The 21,084-nt window shown below is 41.5% G+C and overlaps 1 protein-coding gene across 3 annotated transcripts in view; it reads right to left on the bottom strand.

The window, feature by feature from the left end:
- Positions 1-1,631: 1,631 nt before the first annotated feature.
- The window catches only part of cluha (clustered mitochondria (cluA/CLU1) homolog a), an 88,773-nt gene continuing 69,320 nt past the window's right edge, over positions 1,632-21,084 (bottom strand). For all 3 annotated transcript variants that reach the window (XM_048557021.2, XM_048557022.2, XM_059655298.1), the window contains exons 19-26: positions 20,903-21,042; positions 18,853-18,933; positions 14,754-14,879; positions 12,457-12,578; positions 12,245-12,338; positions 8,560-8,694; positions 5,116-5,189; positions 1,632-3,007 (exon numbers count right to left, since the gene is read on the bottom strand). In XM_048557021.2, the coding sequence (XP_048412978.2) occupies positions 2,842-3,007; positions 5,116-5,189; positions 8,560-8,694; positions 12,245-12,338; positions 12,457-12,578; positions 14,754-14,879; positions 18,853-18,933; positions 20,903-21,042 (938 nt within the window). In that variant the 3' untranslated portion in view covers positions 1,632-2,841. The remainder of the gene's footprint in view (positions 3,008-5,115; positions 5,190-8,559; positions 8,695-12,244; positions 12,339-12,456; positions 12,579-14,753; positions 14,880-18,852; positions 18,934-20,902; positions 21,043-21,084) is intronic.

Genomic DNA, 21,084 nt, shown 5'->3' with positions numbered 1-21,084 from the left:
GTTCAGGGGTGTGTGGGTTATAGGGGAATGGGTCTGGGTGGGATGCTGCAAGGGGCAGTGTGGACTTGTTGGGCCGAATGGCCTGTTTCCACACTGTGGGTAATGTAAATCTAACTGCCTGAATTTGTTCTGTATGCCTATAAACCCTTCCCATCCATATACCTATCCAAATGTTTTTTTTAAAAAAATGTCACTGTTGTACCACATTCTCCGGCAGCCCGTTCCATATATAACGCCTGTGTGAAGGTGGTGTCCCTCAGGGCCTTTTTAAATCTTTGCCCTCTCATCTTAAACCTATGCCCTCGAGTTTTCAATTCCCCATCCCTGGAAACTATATGCATTCATCCTATCTACGCTCCTGATGATTTTACACACCACAATAAAGGTCACCCCTCCTTCACATACGTTCCAAAGAATAAAGTCCCTATCCTGGCTAACCTTTCCCTATAATTCAGGCCTACCAGTCCTGGCAACATCTTCGTGAATCTTCTTTGCACGCTTTCCAGCGTAACTAGGTCTCTCCTATAACAGGGAACTTGGTGCCTGCTGTTCTCAGTTGCAGCCAGGCAAAATGTGTTTTCCTGTAGAAATCTATTGGGGTACAGTGGCAAGGAGGAGACCTGGGAAGACAGATAGGAAGGGGAGAAAATAAAGGCAGTTCATTGAGTGCGAGTTACTGAGTTGAGATCCAATTACAAATACAAATTTCCATACTCTTGGCTGCGGAATTAAAAATCCGTGAGACAGATTTTCAAAGGCTTACACATCCTCTCTCCATTCCTTTCAAAAGGAGCTGGCTTCCCGTAGGGAAACCATTTCCCAAGCACCGATCATGTCCCTGGTACCTCTATTCAGCAGCTATTAACTGTGAACCTGCCTGTCAACAGCCAATTTGGCCAGCAGAGTAGTGGTGTTGGTCGGTGGAGGGGGTGGGGGTGAAGTACTGGGTAAGGGAGCTGTCAGGTGACCACATTACTCAATGGAACAAATATCTAAAAACTTGAAGAAAGGATTTTGAAAATCTATTAAAGAGCTCATTGTTTTGGATTTGTTTGTATTGACATTGCTTCTTGTTTCCCAATGTGAAGGAGAATTACTCCAAAAATTAAAAGGAATTAAGAAGCATTAAAATTCAGGCCAAGCTTTTATGTCATCGTCGACAAAATAAATACCAAAATATTTTAAAAATAATTTTTAAAAATTCATTAGAATTATCCATCTTTATTGGAATGTAAGGGCAAAAAATTTCTTGGAGGTACATAAGCAAGTATAGTCTTGTTCACCTTTTATTGAACACTTGGTAGTCAATTCAAATAATTTCAGAACAAGCTGTTTTTCAATGAAGACAGTGCCTTGCATTTTGCCATTTGCTTCCCCCTTGTACACACATACATACACATACACACACACACACACACACACACACACACACACACACCTCTCTCAAATCACCCCAACCTCCAGGCAATATCAGCACGTGAGATAAATGCAAAAGCTGTTAGCATAATGATACATCCGGCAGGGGGATAGTGTAGCAATTAAAGTGATTTTGAATTAATCAGAAACGCCCACGCTTAGGCCTCCAGAGGAAGCGACGGACAATCACTGAGGATACCCAGGTAAAAAGAAAATCAGCTTACTCCAATATTTATTACAGATCCTTAAATGGAAGGAATTTACTGTGTAATGATTCCATTATCACATCACATGAAATACGATTATACGATTCGAGAATATACTATATAGCACTCATTTCATTTCATAAATGTATCTTTTTGTCTTGTCAGTACCACAACATACATACACAGCTTACGGGTTAGCCATTTTTAAAAAAATTAATATCATCTCTCTTGGTCACAGTCATTCACCGGAACAAAAAAGGTTTTGCCGTGAGTGCACTGTGCAATGCACATTCATCGCACATGTTTTAAATGCACTAAAAATCCCACCGCCCTTCAGATTCAACTGTGAAACGTGTCACACTGCTGCTCACAGCAAAAAAAAATACACGTTTCCTCCACCCATTCCTTATAGGCTTAAAGACATTTCCAATTCTAATTTGAAAAGAACTAGGAAATGTGTAGGGTTTAAGAAAAGACAATTCCCATCACCAATGGCAAACACACAAATTCCAAATATTTGACAGTTTCCGTGAGGGAAAGTTACCAGGTTCTAAAACAGTTTGAACTGGAAATCGACACGAAAACTCAACTCAGTTGTATCTGTACATCTTCACAACGGTGTACAGGTTTCACCACTTGACTAGCGACTGATTTGTAGCTAAATCTAGTCTGTGTTGATTAGGGCAAATAACTATTTTAGTTAGTTTCTAAGTTGAAATGATTAGTTCTGGACATCAAAGTTGCAATTTGTTTTTCAGTTGGTGCCCTCAAACAGCATATAACGACCTGAGTATTTTAAGTGTTTCAATATTCATTCATTTGGAATTTGTCATCTGTACAGTTTTGTTTAAACTATTACACATGTACGTTACAAATAGTTGATTTTTTTTACTGACTGTACAAGCTGAGTTGTTTAACTTTACAAGTGACTGTTTTCAAACACCTAGTCTCTTTTAAATAGTTTTTTAAAAAAACACGTTATGCAGTCAATGCCACTGCTAAGGCTTCGATTTTATTCGGATCTGCTAATGGCAGGATATTCCTTTTTTCTTTTTAAAAAAAAGAAATGGTAAACGCAACACATTTCTATGTCCCAGTGCATTTCTTTCTGTGCGCACGCAAGAGATAAAGTTTATTGCAACAAGTCTCCCACAGCCTGGAAAACCTGCCCAGGTTTAAACAGGCAACAGTTCCTGGAAACTTCTGAAGAAACAGACATTTATGCTGATGTCTGTTCTGTGGATGACTCAACAGAAGTTTGGGTCTTCACCCCGTGAACTGGTTCAGTCTCATCTCTGGTATCTTCTTGCACTGCACCCTTCCCTGCTTCTTGTAGTTGCTGACGACGCTGGACCTCAGCCTTCAGATTCTCCAAGTCTTTTTGGCTGTTGAATGAAAAGTCACATTAAGACACTTGCAGCAGAATCACTGGTGTTGCGAGGTGGTCAACTCAAGCATTTCAAATGATTGCTTATCAGTCATAAACAAAAAGCCCTCCATAAACTGGGTTCAATCCAAGCTTCAGCTTACTTCTACACTGCTGTAATGCTTTCATTCCCCTTATATTGGTAGCATCAGGCAACACTGATGTAGGGAAAATGGGAGAATTTAAGCAAACATAAAACATAACATTTAAGTCGTCATTGGACAAGCATATGGACGTACATGGAATAGTGGAAGTTAGGTGGGCTTGAGATCGGTATGACAGGTCGGCACAACATCGAGGGCTGAAGGGCCTGTACTGTGCTGTAATGTTCTATGTTATGTTCTATAACAGCATAAGCACCAGCAGGCAATCTGCCCCTCTCATTTTGGCCTCAACTCCTCTTTCCTGCCCCTCAACCGGTTACTAATTAAAAATATATCTCCTTAAATTTACTCTGTGTCCCAGGCAAACACCATGCTCTGGGGAAGTGAATTCCACAGGTTGACAACCCTCCATAAGAAAAGCAATTTCTCTTCATCTCTGTTTTAAATCTGCCTTTCCTTATCCTAAAACTGCTACCTCTACATGCCAACCATTGGCATTTTACGTGTGCCCTGACCATCATGGTAAGTGAGCCAATCAGATGCAAACAGATAGTTAGACTGCTACAACTGACCCATTTTAGTGACAGGAGGCACTATCAGAATTCCTCCTTCCAGACTGCTGCGAGCTATCTGCTCAATGTGGATTCATGTGATACTGGGCGAGGACAGGACAGAGCTGGTTTGTGATTCTCCTCACAGCTGAATAGCTCAAGGTGTACCGGGAATTAGTTGTCAAAATGTTTTAGGAACAATCAGCAAGTTGGCTATCAGAGTCATAGAGCTGTGCAGCATGGAAACAGAGCCTTCGATCTAACTTGTGCATGCTGACTAGATATCCTAAATTGATCCTGTCCCATATCCCTCTAAATCCTTCCCATTTATATACCCATCCAGGCGCCTTTTAAATGTTGTAACTGTACCAGCCTCTGCCACTTGCTCTCGCAGCTTGTTTCATACTGTGTGTGCGTGTGCGTGTGCGTGTGCGGGGGGGGGGGGGGAGTTACTCCTTAGGTCCCTTTTAAATCTTTCCCCTCTCACCTTAAACCTGTACCCTCCAGTTCTTGATTCACCCACTGCAGAGAAAAGACCTTGCCTATTCACCCTATTTAGGCCCTCAACCTTTGACGCTCTGAGGAAAAATAGCCCCAGTATATTCAGCCTCTCCCTCTCACTCAAACCCTCCAAGCCTGGCAACATCCTTGTAAATCTTTGCTAAACCCTTTCAAGTTTTGCAACATTTTTCCTACAGCAGGGAGGCCAGAACTGCACAGGGTATTCCAGTGGCAGCCTAAGCAATGTCCTGTACCGCGCAACTCATACACTCATTTCACTGATGAATAAACACCAGCATACCAAGTGCCTTCTTCACTATCCTGTCTACCTGCGACTCCACTTTCAAGAAACTATGTGCCTGCACCCCTAGGTCTCTTTGTTCTGCAACACTCCTCAGGGCCCTGCCATTAAGTGGATAAGGAAGGGTCACTGGACCCGAAAATGTTAACTGACTTTTTTTTGCTTCACAGACGCTGCCAGACCTGCTGTGCTCCTCCCGTGTTGACCCTGACCCCAGCATCTGCAGTCCTCGCTATCTCATCGAATACACAGCACGCTTGTGAAGCCAAAGAACTGACTGAGGAAATGTGGACGGTGGCAAATTCTCAAATACATCAAAAAGAATCTCTTATACTAAACAATGAATCTGCTTAGCACTAAATACAGTGTCTTTAACAAGATCCAACACAATATTCACTAACACATCTGCTGTTAGCAGTCAGGAGTGCTGCCGAAATTGTCAGTGGAGGTCACACTGAGCATACAACAGGAAGATGAATAGGGTAATTTTGTGTTCCACTTTGGTGCGTTGTATACCCATGCCCTTAAAAACAGGGCTAGACAAAGATTCTTGAATGTTCATTCAGTGTGACTTGTGCCTAAGAGTAGAATACAAAGGTTAGTTCCTTACCTGAGGGGAATGAAGAGAATGCCATTGATAACGTTGAGCTGTTCCAATATAGTTGCCATGGAAGGTGCTGTGAACTGTTGAAAACAAAGCAAGGCAAGTTTTATACAGGGACATTTGCTTTCATACAGCCTTCATCAACTGAACTAGGCGCTCAAGATTTTGAATAAGTTCGCAACCCAGTTGATTCCAGACATGATATACACTCTGCTGGAGGACCAGATTTAGACAATACTGCATCCCATTGAAAGACAACTTGGCATGGAGCCACGTTTCTGACAGTCACACCTGGGTATCCCCAGGTGGAAACTGTTAATCTCCGGCCTCTGGTAACCATCCAAACAGGCAAAGGGTGGAAAAAGAAAATCTGGCACTGCCATGGTAACTCACAGCCGTCAAACGCCTCAGTGACAGACATGTGGTTGACTCTGCTCTAAACAAGAGCAATATAAAGATTAGAAAGCACACCTTTTAGACCCCCCATGATCGTCAGTTATTGACATCTAAAAAACAATTCACTTGGTAAGTTATAGAAGGCTTTGAATTCTTCTTCTTTTAATTTTAAAGTCAGATTGTACATTTGGCAATTTACCCAGGGCAGCAGGAGGCAGACCAGCCTCAAATACGGATCAGGAAATTTGTCCATTTTATGAAATCACAAAGGAGAAAACAAAGAGTGTAAGAAAATAGGTTTGGTGGGGGGGTGGGGGGTGTCAAAGGCTAATTAATCACAATAGGCCAGTGACGTGCCAGAGATTTTTATTCTCCTTTTCCTTAGGAGTGTTTATCCATCCTGCAGGCTTCAGAGACACTAGCTCAAGTGTTTACAAGGAAGGCAGTAATTCTACCAAGGGAATCAAATGTCAAGCTCTGCTCATGTTTTCCAGCTTCTCATGTGAACACAGAACAGAAACTTCCCTCGTGATACAGTCTGTGCTTTCAAATATGAATAGCCAACATTACAAAGATAGTGCTATAAAACCACAATACATTTGCTCATAAAAGAGTTGGGAACTAACACGTTGGAGCCTTCTCTAATGCAAGGCTCTGTGAGGAGCAGTCCTGGTCTAATACATGGGAGGTGGTGGTACTGTGGTGTTATTGCTAGACTATTAATCCTGAGACTCAGCTAATGTTCAACAGACCTGGGTTCGATGGTAGATGGTAGAAATCAAATTCAATAATAATCTGGAATTAAGAATCTGCTGATGACTGCGAATCCATTGCTAACTGTCAGAAAAACCCACTTGGTTTACTAATGTCCTTCAGGGAAGGAAATCTGCCATCCTTACCTGGTCTGGCCTAGATGTGACTGCAGACCCACAGCAGAGTGATTGACTCTCAACTGCCCTCTGAAATGATGTAGCAAACTGCTCAGTTCAGAAGCAACTAGAGGTAGACAGCAAATGCTAGCCATCTAGTGACAGTCCCACAGGGGGATATAAAAAAAGTATCATGCTGTTGATATAGAACTTATGTGAACAAAACACACAGTCTCAAATAAAGTTTTCCTGTAATAAACACCTTGAAAATCCCTTTCCCTTCCAGAGGGCTGTTTATGACAGAATGTGATGGAGACATATAGCTCCATCATTCGATACAGGAGTCTGGCTAGAATTGAGTCAAATATGTGTGAAGCAATCATTGTTTGGTTTAGGAGGTAAGAGGAGGGGAATAAAAAAAAACCAAGATGGTATCAGAGCAGAAAACCATCTGCTGGAAAGGAACATGTTCCCCAGCTGAAGACATACACAGAATCAGTGTCACCCCCTTCTGTCCTCCCACTCCAAGGTCAAAGATATTTCACGGCTGACCTGATATGAAGGACAGTCTATGAGGTGAGATACAGGACGACTGCCAATATACCCGTGAAACTGCTTTACGAGGGAGCTTTCTTAAAAGGTTCGCAATAACTCTTAAAATTGTTGTGCCACTAGTGAAATGTCTACCCATGCTAAAAGTAAATGAGATATAAATAAGGTGCCTCTCGAAACAACAATTTTTGTTTTCTGAATGGATAGTTAGTTCCAAAAAAAGAGAGATTTCTGGTATACAGAGATAACAAGGGGTAGAGCTGGATGAGCACAGCTGGCCAGGCAGCATCAGAGGAGCAGGAAAGCTGACGTTTCGGGTCTGGACCCTACTTCAGAAAAGGCTTTTCTGAAGGGTACAGACCCGAAACGTTAGCTTTCCAGCTCCTCTGATGCTCCTGGCCTGCTGTGCTCATCCAGCCTTACAGCTTGTTATCTCAGACTCCAGCATCGGCAGTTCCTACTATTTCTTTTCATTTAACGAGTAGTTATGGTATGGAACACTGCCTGTAAATGTGGTGGAGGCAGGATCAACTGAGTATTCAAGAGTGCATTGAAGGAAAATGTGGATAAAAGGAGGAGATTGGTAGTAGGTAATTTTAAGAGTTGGTGCAGACATGATGTGCCAAATAGCTTTCTTTCTACACCATAACACTTCCACAATTTTACATTTCAGACCCTGCAAAAATCCACTTGAGCAGTCACTTATGATGTTCCATCTCTAATCAGGTATGATCCCAGAATTAAAATCTTCAGCATTATTGTTAAAAAGAGTTTTGAACAAGAACTGTTCTTCAGAAATGGATGCTGTGCAGCTTACATTGCTCAGAAAGAAGAGTGGAAATTGTGAACCACTTCAAGTGACCACAACATGTCTGATGACTGTGAAGATAATATCCCATTACAGTACAGAATCTCACAACCTCTCCGTTTCCATAAAAAAGGTAATGAAATGGATTCCAGTAACTGTATAACTGTGAGCAGAAGGCTGAATTATGAGGAAAATTAGAAAGGTATAGGCTAGTCAGCCTGAGACAAGAAAATAAAAGAGTTCGATCCTATACAAATATAATTTTATAAAATCAATACAAAATTAACATAGGAATTTCTTCAAACCCACAGCAGTTAACATGAATGGAGTAAGCTTTCAGGAGGATTAGGGGAGATAAAAAATTCACAATCATTTGGCAATGTTTACATTTTATTGGAAGCTGTCTTGCAGGTGGATTCTGTATTCATTCCAGATAGAATGCTGGATGGGCCAACTAGTCTCAATCCTTGGTTACTCCATGGAAAGGAAACTGTAACCTAACTGGTGTCTGGTATCTCTTCCGTCCATTCCCCTCGCAATCCTCATTGAGAGAGAGTTGTGAAAGACAAGATCCAAGTCTGATCATTCAAACAGCTTCAATGTACAACCTCCTCAGGCAATGCACTGGTGTTAAAATGATATGGCTACAAGTTCCCACATCAAGTGGAAGATGCAGGGAGAAATATATTGCCAATTCTCCCAATAAGGTCATCAGTCAAACACATGGACAATAAATACTTACCTTGCTTATTATGCGCACAACTAGTTCAGTGTGTGCTCCTCTCCCCTCAATATGACAATTTTACTGGTTGGTACTTGACATACCTTGAGTGGGAGGATGCTGGCATTGGATCCATTCTTGTAAATCTCATTCATGGTACGTTGGAGAGCCACAGCTTGTTGCGTGAGATACTTCAAATACTCAGAACTTTCTTTGGTCTTTTCGTGATTCTCACCCAGCTGTAGAGGGAGATGAGAAAGGAAAGAGTGAGTAAATGTGCAGGATTTCAAAGTGATTGGATTTCAGTAAAATGACTCCTATCACTTGGTACAAGACAGATTTAAAAACCATGACCCAGCAGAGAGACTTACAGTCTGGGACCTAATTATAAGTCAGACAGCTTGGCTTTAAGGAGACTAACAGGATAGGGAAATAAAGTACATTTATCATCAGATTTAACAGACACACACACACACACACACACACACACAGACAGACAGACCAGCACAAGACTTTTTTCTTTAAGATGAACCTGATATTGTTTAGAGAATACAGTTCACAAATTCTCAACGTGCAACTTTGGGAACAAAATAAATTAGCATTCTCCCAGGCTTTATCTCAATTTCAATTGAAGAATTAGTAGAGGTGATGAATCCTGGTGAAAATAATTGCATGTCTCCAAATTCACATCAGCCTGGTCATATATTTGATAATTAAAGAGGGCCCTTAAGCATCACGCAGGGGGAAAGGGAAACAGTCCCATTTGTCTCAGACATACCCCATGTAGCACATAGTTTAGCAAAATTACTTTTACTGTCTGCCTTGTGCAAATTTTTCAATAGCCTGAAAAACAAGTTTTTTTAATATTTTAATTTGAGCAGATATTGCGCAGAACAGGGGTGTAGCAGCAAAGGTCAGCTACGTTTGCTTTTGGACGGAGATACCAGAATGATGCTCTGTTGTACTCTGGGAGCACCACAGCCCCGGGTGCTGATTACATTGTCTACACCTCAAATGGTTCTCCTCCATGTCCCCTCAAGGCTGTCAGGCACTCCTGATTAAACAGAGATGCACAGATATTACCCTTAAAGTCCAATTCTGAAACCTCAATAACTCTTTACCAGACTATTCTTACTGTGTCTTAATTTCTGCCACGACTCCTGCACTATAAGAATGCTTGCATTTCAAGATGTGTTTTGGGTCATTCAGTGATCATGGAAGGCACTACATAAATGCAATTTCGTTTATTATTTTAAATCCTTGCCCACACCAAGGTGTAGAAACTCCTACTGAGGCACTGCCACCTCCTGGCACATGTATGATTTGGCTGGGCAGCACAAGATGGTGCTGGGCTCTTTTGACTCTCTGCTCAGGATGGATGTTACTGATGCCATTAATCACTGCATCTCAGACAGAAATCTCTCGAGTCTGACGGAGCAGCAGGCAAACCGACTCAACCACTCGAAGCTCCCTCCCACCATCGCACTCATTATTCCTCTCGTTCAATCATTCCCATTTCTTTCCAGCCTCTGATGGGCTCTCCAGCTGAGATGACAGGAAAACCTCAGTGATTCTTCCTCAACTTGGAACCGCCAGCCCACCCCACCAGTAGCTGACAGGAGATGACAATGCTCATTAGGACTTGTGACCAGCTCAAGTACATCTCTGTAGACACCCTGAAGGCGTACTCATTTTTAAAATGAGATCATGCCTACGTTCAAAATTATTCTGCCATAAAAGAGACTGAAATTGCAGCTTATTCTGATGTTTTTGAACTAAAAAGGTTTTCCACTTGGAGCAGCATGTTGATGGGTGTACATAAGCGTGTGTGGGGGTGTTGGAAGGAAGGGCGGGAGACAGAGAACAAGAGGGTGCAAGAGAATGGCTAGCCATCTTGATACTGTCTGAAATGTCCTGATGCTGCCGCATGACGTCGACTGCGGATTAGGCACCATTTTGGTTGTGTCAGGAATAAAACGCCATGCAGGTAACAGCAAATGAAGCCTGGGACAATTTTTAAATATAAGTATCATTCACATTTCTCAAATCCTCAGCCCTTCTCAAAGCCGAGCAAATGACGAAAGCCCAATTACTGTGTTCTTTTTAAAACAAAAAAGAGATTTTGTAAGCTCAGGTAGGAAAGGCTCATCAAATTTAGGTTTTGCTGATCCATTCAACATCTCTAGTTTTTAAACAACTTAGCACACAACTCAACAGTACCACACCCTTTTTAACAATTCATAGCATTTCATCATGTCAAAAAAATTGGTCATACAATTTACTGCACCTCGGCTAACCTGTATTTCATATGCAAATACATCCGAACCTTTTCACATTTAATTAGTTCCATGATTACATTAAATATGAACAGGCAGGGAGTTAATCCTTCGATTCCCTTCATACCGACTTCGAAACATTTCTATCAGCCCCTTCCTCACTTTCATGTTCCACTGCCTGTATCCAATTTTATTCTTTTTAATCACCACGATCAATTTTCTCAACGAACTCACTTTGATTGTCTAATGATTTATTGGGGTGTCTAATTGGCACTGAACACAGGGGTGTTGCTTTGTATTAAATGATGTGGAGAACACCAACATAGGAGACAGTTCTGAAATATTCGATGTTCAATGCTGACAAGTCAGGTGTCAGAAGACGCTCAAAATTCAGGAAATCATTTGAGATTCTACTTTGACTGAATGGGAGCCAGATTATAAATCTGAACACAGAAGAGGAAAATTCACATGGATGCATTTTTTTAAAAAAAGTATTTTTCAGTAAAGTGTTATGGTGAATGTGGCGAGTGTTTGTTGGGTCTAGGGAATATGAGCTGCAAAAAAGTGCAGGTGCTTAGGAGTCCTTTCTTGCTGAAGGCGGCATTGGGAACAATAGGAGACATACATACTCAGGGGGAAAATTAACTACGCAGCATTGAAACATATTGGCTTAAGGAGATGTTTTTCCTTTAGCATGTTAGGCACTAATGCTTCAGATAGGCCTAGCAATCCTGGTACAGTGATCCAGTAGTGCACTGGTACTTTTAAACAGAAGGTATTGTAGAATAGAAAAACAACACCTTATGTTCTGATTCGTCACTGGCCACATTAAAACAAATGCTTTTTTCTTGGAGTGTCACTGATGCGGCTGGATGTTTCACCTGTAAAAGCAATCCAATCAGGAACAGGCAGCAGCAGACGAGTTACACAAGCTTGTTACTCTCTAACTGGGTTAGAACTAGCTAGCTGCTCCTCCTGGCCTGTGAAACACAATAAGCCAGTTCAGCACACTCAACCACAAACACACAGATACACCAGCTCAACATCCTCAGGGCTGCCAAGCCCTCAACGTTTTCTCATTAGCTAGAAAGCAACCTCCAAAAAGCCTACAGGTGTCGGGTGACAGTGCACAATTGCAGACAACACTGCAAAAGGTCAAAGGCAAAAAGGATCGATTCACAAACAGCAAATGCAACGTATAACACAGCTGGTAGTAATGAGCCAGCTTCCTACAGGATGGGTCAGAGAGCAGGCAGCAATGTGGGGTGTGGGGAGAGCCTGGGAGAAAGTGAACTGAACATACACAAGGAAAACCCAAAAAAAATTAATTCAACAAAAAAGGTTGAAAGGAACAGGCACAAATCTAACTCAACCTAAAAGGTAATGCTGTGGAATACCCCCAGTAGATCGAAATACATTGAGCAGAGACTGCAGATGGCATAATTAACACTGAGCCAGATGGTGACAAGGTGCAAATGAGATGCGGAGCTCACACTGAACGTGCAAGACTGACCTGGTTTTTGTAGATGGTATAACCATCTTTCTCGTGCTGCAGAGCTGATCGAAACTCGGCTTTGCTTTCATAGACTCGCGCTACCAGATGGTGGCTGAGGGGGAAGGGAAGAAAGAATATCGACTTTCATTCTTAAAACATGTCTTTTTGTGTTAAAAAATGTTAAAAAAAGAAAAATCATCTCCTTTAAAAAAAAAACGACAGAATATTACCTCAAGGCAACTTTGAGGGATTTTGCTCCATGGTATTTGCCATTGATTGTCAGAGCATTCTCCAGGAACCTTAGAGCGAGATCATACTCCATCACACCATGTAACACAAGGCCAATATTACTCTGTAATCAAAGCAGAACAGAATACATGGATGTTAGTATAAGGTAGGGGTGGAGGTTAGACTGACCTTAGGATTAGGGTAAAAGTTCGGCACAACATTGTGGGCTGAAGGGCCTGTACTGTGCTGTACTGTTCTATGTTCTAGCACGGAGTACACTTCTTGCATGGCTGTAGGTTAGAATAAATTGTAAAAAAAAGTTTATTGCAGGGATATTTTAAAGGACATCTCTGGATGAAAATTCTGGATCCGTGCCCTCTTTCTTAAGAATATTGTGGGATCATGTCCAATAGATAGACAGAAACAGGTGACAGCAAAACACTACTATCTTCTCAAGGACAATGAGGGCCTAGCTAAGAATGCTCACATCCTAGGAAAAGATACAGAAAAATACTGGGCTGAACTTCTGTGTATCCTTTCCACGGTCAGCAGTATCATTTGATTCTGAGCAAAAGACTAAGAGTTTTGCCCCAGGGCATTATTAATACCCTTGTGAAGAATGGGATTCGATACATTATTGTAATGTTTGTGATAGTGGATTAGTAATCCAGAGATCAAACACCACCCCATTAAGCTGAGACACAATTAATCTAGTAACTTGCAAGTTAGCACCAGAACCATTCACTAATATCCTTCAGCTACGTGCTGGCCAAGAACAGTTAAGAGTTAATGAATGAAGCTCCCCTGCATAGCAATAAACGGTCAGAGAGCCAAAAAATCTTCCAAGATTAACAACTGGATACACAGCTAGGAAGTAGCACTGCCTAGGGGTGATGTTGAGGAGCCAGTGTTGGACTGGGGTGGACAAAATCAGAAGTCACACAACACCAGGTTATAGTCCAACCAGGTCGCTTAAAATCACAAGCTTTTAGAGTGCTGCTCCTCCATCACCTGATGACTTCTGACCAGGATTGATTAATGTATAACTTTAATGAGTGGGGTAATAAAGATAGGCATAGGTTAACCGTGGTTTAGAATTGATTATTAGATAAACTTACAGTAAACTTGTGGAAAGGATCTAAAAACGGGTAAATCACGAGTTGTTTTTGTGAAATCTGCTTTTGAAGTAGGCAAACTGGGGTCTTTAAAGGAAGGTGTTCACTTGGGATGACCGGAGAGCTCGAAAGCGACAGAGGCCAGAGTTTTTCTTTGTTACCTTGTAGATTATTCACCAGTGCTGCATTATCCATATAGTCCAGTACTTGAAACTGGTCCCTGAGAGTCAGAGGGAAGTAAAAAGTGACTCTACATCACTGAACCCCACTGTACTGAATCAACCTGGCCCACTCATGGCTCCACTTCAGAGTGCTGGTTGATTCTTAAAGCTCTTGGGGAAATTCATTCAAAAGGTGGTTCTACAATCTTTAGAGATGGTCAATGTAAATAGCCATTTCAAAACATCCCACAACGAACCGCCACTGAATAGGATTGAGCAAACCGGGTCAGAATCCTGGCACTCCTTCCTAACCACACCATTCACGTACCAATGTCACATGGATTGCAGTGGGTCAAGGCGGCAGATTACAAATACCTTCTCAGTTCTCTATTCTTTCATGAAACATGGAGATCATCAGCTAGACCAGCCTTTATTGCCCAACCCTAATTTTCCTTGAGCTGAGTAGCTTGTTTGCCCTCTGCAGAGTGCAGTTATGAATCAACCATATTGCTGTGGATCGAGAGTTATACTTCGGTCAGATCAGGCAGGAAAGTCTGTCCTTGCCTACAGGATTTAGCAAATCAGGTGGGCTTTTACAACAATCAATGATAGTTCTTACAGTCACTGTTACTGAGACCATGTTTACACAGCAGATTTATTAATCTAATTTAAATTCCAGCAATCATGCTGGGGTTTGAACCCCTGTCTCAAACATTAGTCTAGGTCTCTGCATTGCTAGTTCCGTAACGTTACCACTATACCATCATCTTCCCAAGGATGTCAGTGAATTTAAAAAAAACGCTAAATCCACAGTCAACACTTGGCAAAAGCATAAAGAGGCTGCAATATTTTCTAATCAACATCAAGAACTTCTGATCTACATGCAGACCCGAAACATATGCCGGCAACATAACTGTCCTGGAAGCCAATATTAAGGTTAAATGTTATTTCCAGTTTCACTGTTAATGATGTGATTATTAATTTTATGTCTTGCTGATTCCCTCAGACTGTTCAGATACTCACATCCAACAGAGCCATTTCTGGATGATCCTCACCGTACACCAAGAGCAGGAGATAGCGGGATCGATACAGTAATTTTAAGGCTGTTGATAGTTGACCATTTGCAAAGCAGTACAGTGCAAGGTGCATCTGTAAAAGGTGAAAGGAAAAAATAACCCTTGATAAACTGTAACAGTCACGACTTATTCAGGCATTTTTAAACAAAAGATATGGTGCTAAGGGAACACCACCGAAGAGGAGGCATCTGAAATTGCAATATTTTCCACATTTAGTTCCTTTCTCAGTGGCTATCTGTACTTTCCTGGGGCAGTTTAGTATTTCCTTTGTTAGCAATTGTCGAGCCCAATGACTAGAAGATGTAGAATTCAGGCCATTTTTACGAGCAGCTGTTGACAAGACAGTCCATGTCAGTGTTAACAGAGTGGAATATAACCAGTGACTGGCCTGCCAAGCCCCAAAACCATCATCACTCTGCAAGATAAACATTCTGCTCACGGTCAACTTGACTAAGAACAACCAGGAGAACTCAGCGTCCGGTTTTACAAACTAATCCATTATGATACAACATGAATATGAATGAAGCCTCAACTTTGAGTCACTGAAACGCTAAGGAGTTGCATGTTCCCACTGCCAGATTACACCTGTGATAATGAACATTACAGGGGCATGGACAGAATTTGCTGCAGAATCTCGACAAATCTGGCAGCATCCATGCAGAGAAATCAGAGTTAACGTTTCAGGTATGGTGATCCTTCCTCAGAACCTGAAACATTAACTCAGATTGCTCTTCACAGATGCCGCTGGATCTGCTGAGCTTTTCCAGCAATTTCTGTTTCTGATTTACAGCATTCGCAGTTCTTTTGGTTTTCATTTAATACAATATAGAGGCATTCAGTTGCAAATAAATAATTGCGCTCTTAAGAAAAGGAGTAGGGCAGAATCAGACAAATGGAAATAGACAAGGTTTGATGTATTAACAGAAAACAAATGAGCTCTGCATCTTTTCGTGGAGTTGAGATCCCCCAAGGGAACTGAGTGAAGACACCTGCCTGCCTGTCACCAACCACAACCCCTCCCTGCCCCACCCCAAAAAAGCCATAAGGACATAAAAACTAGGAGCAGAAGGCAATTCAACCCCCTCAAGCCTGCACTGTCCACCATTAAATAACATGGAGGATGATTGCATCTCTGCCTCAACTGCACTTTCCTGTCTGATCCCCATAACCCTTCAATCAATTACTAATTACATATCTAGCTCCTCAAATTTATTGCATCCCAGCATCCACTACACTCTGGGATAGTCAATCTCACAGGTTCACGACACTTTGAGAGAAGTGACCAAAGAAAACTAATGGAAAAGTTATATAAGAAATGCAATTAGTATAAGATTTTTGTTCCACTAACAGCTTCAATGGATTAAAACAAACAAAGTCATCGAGTGTCACAGAACTTGCATGCCCCCCAGGTTCAATTTCCCTGAAATGTAAAATATTTCTCCTGAGGCACTGCAGTGACTGAAAGTCCGCAGTTAATCTCGGCTCATCTGGGTTACCAAGGGGAAAGCCACACAGGAAAATTGAATGTTATCCAGTGAGCCGTGTGCTCCTGATCAGATTTGCTCATGCTGTCCTCTCCTTCACAATCAGATCGTCTACTCAGCATCAGTAATGGCCATATAGGGAGTGTAATGGAAAAGGATTGTCAGATTTGGAACTGTGCCCAAGCACAGAGCTAATTATGTTTAGGAGAGGGGAGAAAATTTGAAAAGGTAGGACTGTTACTTCTATCTTTGGAATGCAAAGTCAGAAAATGTAGGTCTTTGGGGAAAAGGAAGGTAAATGGTAGGAAATCAAAACAAGCCATAAAAAGGCTGGGCTATTTAATATGGAACATAAATCTATTCACCCTCTTGCTCACCAAATTCCTAACACATTTCTCACATCAGCCCAATTTGTTCGACTCTGGATTGCAGGACATTGGAATCAAAAGAAACAGCAGGAAATATCGTCACTCAAATGCAGAAGGCAAGGTGACAGGTTTATAAGTGAAGCAATTCCCTGACTAAAAAAAAACCCACTGAAACTGACTGGAATCCCACCATAGCAGCGTTTAATAGGCACTGAATAAAGTGCCCCGCACGAGGTCATCTTTTGTAAGAAATCTCCCAACAAGCCTGCCACCCATACAGGCTGATCTACGCCACAATGAATCAAAAAGCAGCTCCGCAGACAGAACCAACGACAGTAAATAAAACCACTTCTAAAAGAAAAATGTGCAATTTTGAAAAAAAAGACAAGTTTTTTTTGAATTATAAAACTGCATTAGAAAATCAAAACATATTGAGGATTTTGACCTATTATATGTCACATGTAGCATTTTCCACTTTGTCAAGTCTTCTGCATCATTTATCTTTTGCATTTGCTCCCAGCAGGTAACATCCCTATGAATCAACATTGGAGCCATTCCTAATCCTCCGCATTTCTGTCTAGAGCTCAATACGACACAGGATGTGAATAAGGTTTAAGGCATAACTCATCACGACCTCTGGGCCTTCACTTTACATCTAGTGATAAATCCTATCAAAGATTGTTTTTGCATTACAACTGGCTGGTTAAGGAAATAGCTGCAACTTCCACAACCCATTGGGTGCACTAAACATTCTGCTCAAATTACGTTTTAGCAATTTGAATGAATGGTCCACCTCATAACATTGCAAACTCTTTGGCCTCAAGCCTGCGTTCAATATGTAGGAACTCAGTCTGACAGAATTTGTGAATCCAAGTGACCAGTAACTCTGAACAAATGGAGATCAGAAACCTCTGCTGGTTGAGTCAGAGATATTTTTCATGTTTGCAATGGATTTACTACTCTAGATGATACTGCACCACATAATTACGGCTGTCTCAGGTACAATTAAATACATTTTTAAAAATATAGTTGTGACACCTATCAAGTCCTTTCAGGCCATGCAAAGTTTGTAGCGAAAAATGTAGCAATTTGATTTCAACGTTTTGGAAACTCCTGCTGTTATATTTTATTGTCTAACATACTGTTGGACTGAACTTAAACTTCAGGCACTTCCTAATGTAATATAACTGCCAGCAATACAAAATTGTGAAGAAAGATTGGACTGCTGGTGACAGACCTCAGGCAATCTCAAATCTTAAATATTAACTCAGGTTGCTATGTTGCCACTATAAACATACACAGCTGTGGATAAATATTGTATATGATGTATTCAGATAAAACAGACACAAGATGGCTTTTAAAAAACAAGTACATGGCTAAATCAATGTATGTGCATCTGGAACAGCTGATGTGTTTAACATTTACATTCTATCGACACTCTCAGAAACACAAGCGCAAGAGCAGGCCAGTCAGCCCCTCACATCTGCTCCACCATTCTGGGTCATATTCAATCAGCTACCTCAATGCCACCTGCCTGCTGGATCCCCATACCCCTAGATTTCATTAGTATCTACAAATTTGTCGATCTCTGACATGGTTAAACTTCCAATCCCCTGTGGGGTAGAGAGCTCCAAAGATTTGCCACCCTCTGAGTGAAGAGATTATTCCTCATCTCAGTCTTAAACAGCCTACTTCTCACTTTGAGACTGTGTACCTGGTCCTACACAGACCTTCCTGCATCCGCCCTGTCAAGTCCCTTAAGAATGTATAAGTGCCAATGAAGTGACTGCTCACTTTTTTTTTCCCGAACTATGGAAAATACAGGTCCAGTCTTCTCACAGGGCAGTCCTGTCGTGCCAGCAGATTGGTGAGCATGGCAAGCACATGTGTACTTCCTTAGGTAAGGGGACCAATACACACAATTCTCCAAGTGCACTACCTGTATTGCAGAACATCAATAAAATAGACCAGAAATTCCTGAGTTCTCTAGTTTAAGATAAGAATGGTCAGGCAGCCTCATGGCTTACAGCAGCTACATATCCATGCTCATCCTTCTCGGGTGGAATGAGTTTATTGTGCAATTAAACTCGTGGATGCATTGCACTGATGTAACTGATCAGTTACATGCCCTCCCTCAATGCTGCTGCCTCAGTAAGAGTGAGATGACATGACTGTTTTTAAATATAGAACTTACATATTCCTGGATTGTGTTGGGATGATCGACGCCCAGTGATCGTTCGCTCATCAGCACTGCCTTCTGCTGGTTACTCAAGGCCTTAAACAGAAAGCAAAATCAAAAGCATCTTACACTGTCCACTGAAAAAAACAAACTGTACATGGCAAATTCAGATAGTTCATGGTGAAGTCTCATTGGATTTGGGCAAATTAGAGAAAAGGGCTTTAACACTAGCCCTAATTTCCCAGTCCATGTCCCTGAGTATTCATTACAGCTAGGGAATAAATTTTAAATTATTATTTAATCCCTTTTCAAAGCGGCAAAGCTAGCCGTTTTTAAACATTTGAAAGCATTGTTCACAACTAAAGCCAGTAGGTTATGCAGCAAATAACAGCAGGTGCTGGAATCTGTACTGAAACCAAAAACATGGAGATCCCAGTGGGTCTGGCAGCATCCGTGGAGGAAAACTCAAAACGTTAGTTTGCTTTCTCTTCATGAATGCTGCCTGGCCCGCTGTGATCTCCAATAATTATGCATCTATTTTATAGTTAATTCATGGACTAATACTGCTTTTTCACAGGCGGTTAAAAGAATATAATTACCGCTACAAATTCCACCCTTGTGCCAATGACTGTAATCCCCTGGCAAACCTTTTGTGCTGAGTTTGAAAGCCTGCATCCACTTCATCAAAAACCGTGCCTACACTTATCCACTTCTACATCTGCCAATCTGCTATTGAAATCCTAACTCATATCATTGGTCAGGTTCAACCATTCCCAACACTTTCCTGGCCTCCCATCTCCTATGTTCTGTGCATTTAAGGTTCATCCATAGCTGCTACTCACTACTCACTTCTACTCTCAGCATTTGATGTTCTATACAGATCCCCAGTCTCCAAATGCCTTTGGCTTAAAATTCTCAACCTCCTATTTAATTTGCTTTCTGACCTCAGTCTCATGTCTGTAATCGGATCGAGCTCATCAACTAGTCATGAATTCTCAGCTCCACAGACTGGCCTCCTGTGTATCTCTTACAATAAATTACAGCCACACAGGTCCTAAGCTTGGGAATTCCAAGTCTAAGTCCCTTCAGCTCACCATTATCCTCTTTTCCTCAAAAGGGGATCTTAAAGGCACCTCTTAGGCCAAGTTCTTAATCACTTCTCCAAATATCCCACCCACTTCAGTTTCACTTGTCTTACCACACCTCGCATACAATGGTCTAGTCTGTAAATAAATGCAGTTTGGCATTGCCAAACCGGTCAAAACACTAATCAGGAAATAAGCGGTCAGGATGTGGAAAGGTGGGATTTGACCAGCTTTATTCTGTGTACCACACTCAGGTGGGTGAGGTGAGAGGAGACTTTTGCAGTTTATTGTTCTGACTTGGATTCCCAAGAGCAGTTACTATGGGAATGGGGTTTCACAATGACTGTGCACCTCATCACCTTTGGCTGTCTGTGGGATCAGCAAACAGGGGTTAAAACAGCATCCTGTTGGGCATTTAGCAACATATAACTGGTTTCTCTGCTTCTGACAATAAGATGAAGTGGGCCGTAGAGCCATATCACAGAAGCAACCGAGATATTGTCACTTCCATATTGTCATTCTAATATCACTTATGTATCTTTGATGTATTATGATTTAGCATGGGTACGCTTGAAATATAGTGATCAAAACTAGATTTACAAAGAGTTGTGAGTGAACCACAGTATGTTGAGCACATATTGGACTGGGGAGTGTTGCGAGGGACGGTGCTGTGATATCTCAATAAAGACCTGATTCTGTCACTTTCTGATGCTTGCACACTGGTGTTTATGATACAGGGAGTCCCTGGGTTACAGGTTCCATTCTTGAAAACATCAGAATATCATACAGTACAATAGCCGTTTGTGAGTGCGAGCAAAATTTAGCATCTTGGGATCATTAGGATCTTTCAAAATTAACATTTTTATGGCATCTCGTTTGCAAGTATGGGGTGCCCCTAAGACCGGGACCACCTGTAATGAGATGAAACAGCCCCAGCTGCCACAATATTAAGCAAAACTTTAACGAAGTGGAGGCCATACCTCATTATAGTCACCCATGATGTAATTAAGCCGAGCTAGTAGCCTCAGGCATGCACAGATTTCCACGTGCATTGCTCCATATACATTATTGAAAAGGTTTAAGGCCTCATTGATGAGCTCACAGCCCTCTTTTAAGAATCCTGTAAAATAAAACATTTTCGCCAAATTATACAAGGGGGACA

This window comes from Stegostoma tigrinum, chromosome 27, assembly GCF_030684315.1.
Source record: "Stegostoma tigrinum isolate sSteTig4 chromosome 27, sSteTig4.hap1, whole genome shotgun sequence".
NCBI lineage: Eukaryota > Metazoa > Chordata > Chondrichthyes > Orectolobiformes > Stegostomatidae > Stegostoma > Stegostoma tigrinum.
The sequence above is the reverse complement of the archived record's forward strand: the minus strand, read 5'-3'. Positions and strand labels throughout refer to the sequence as shown.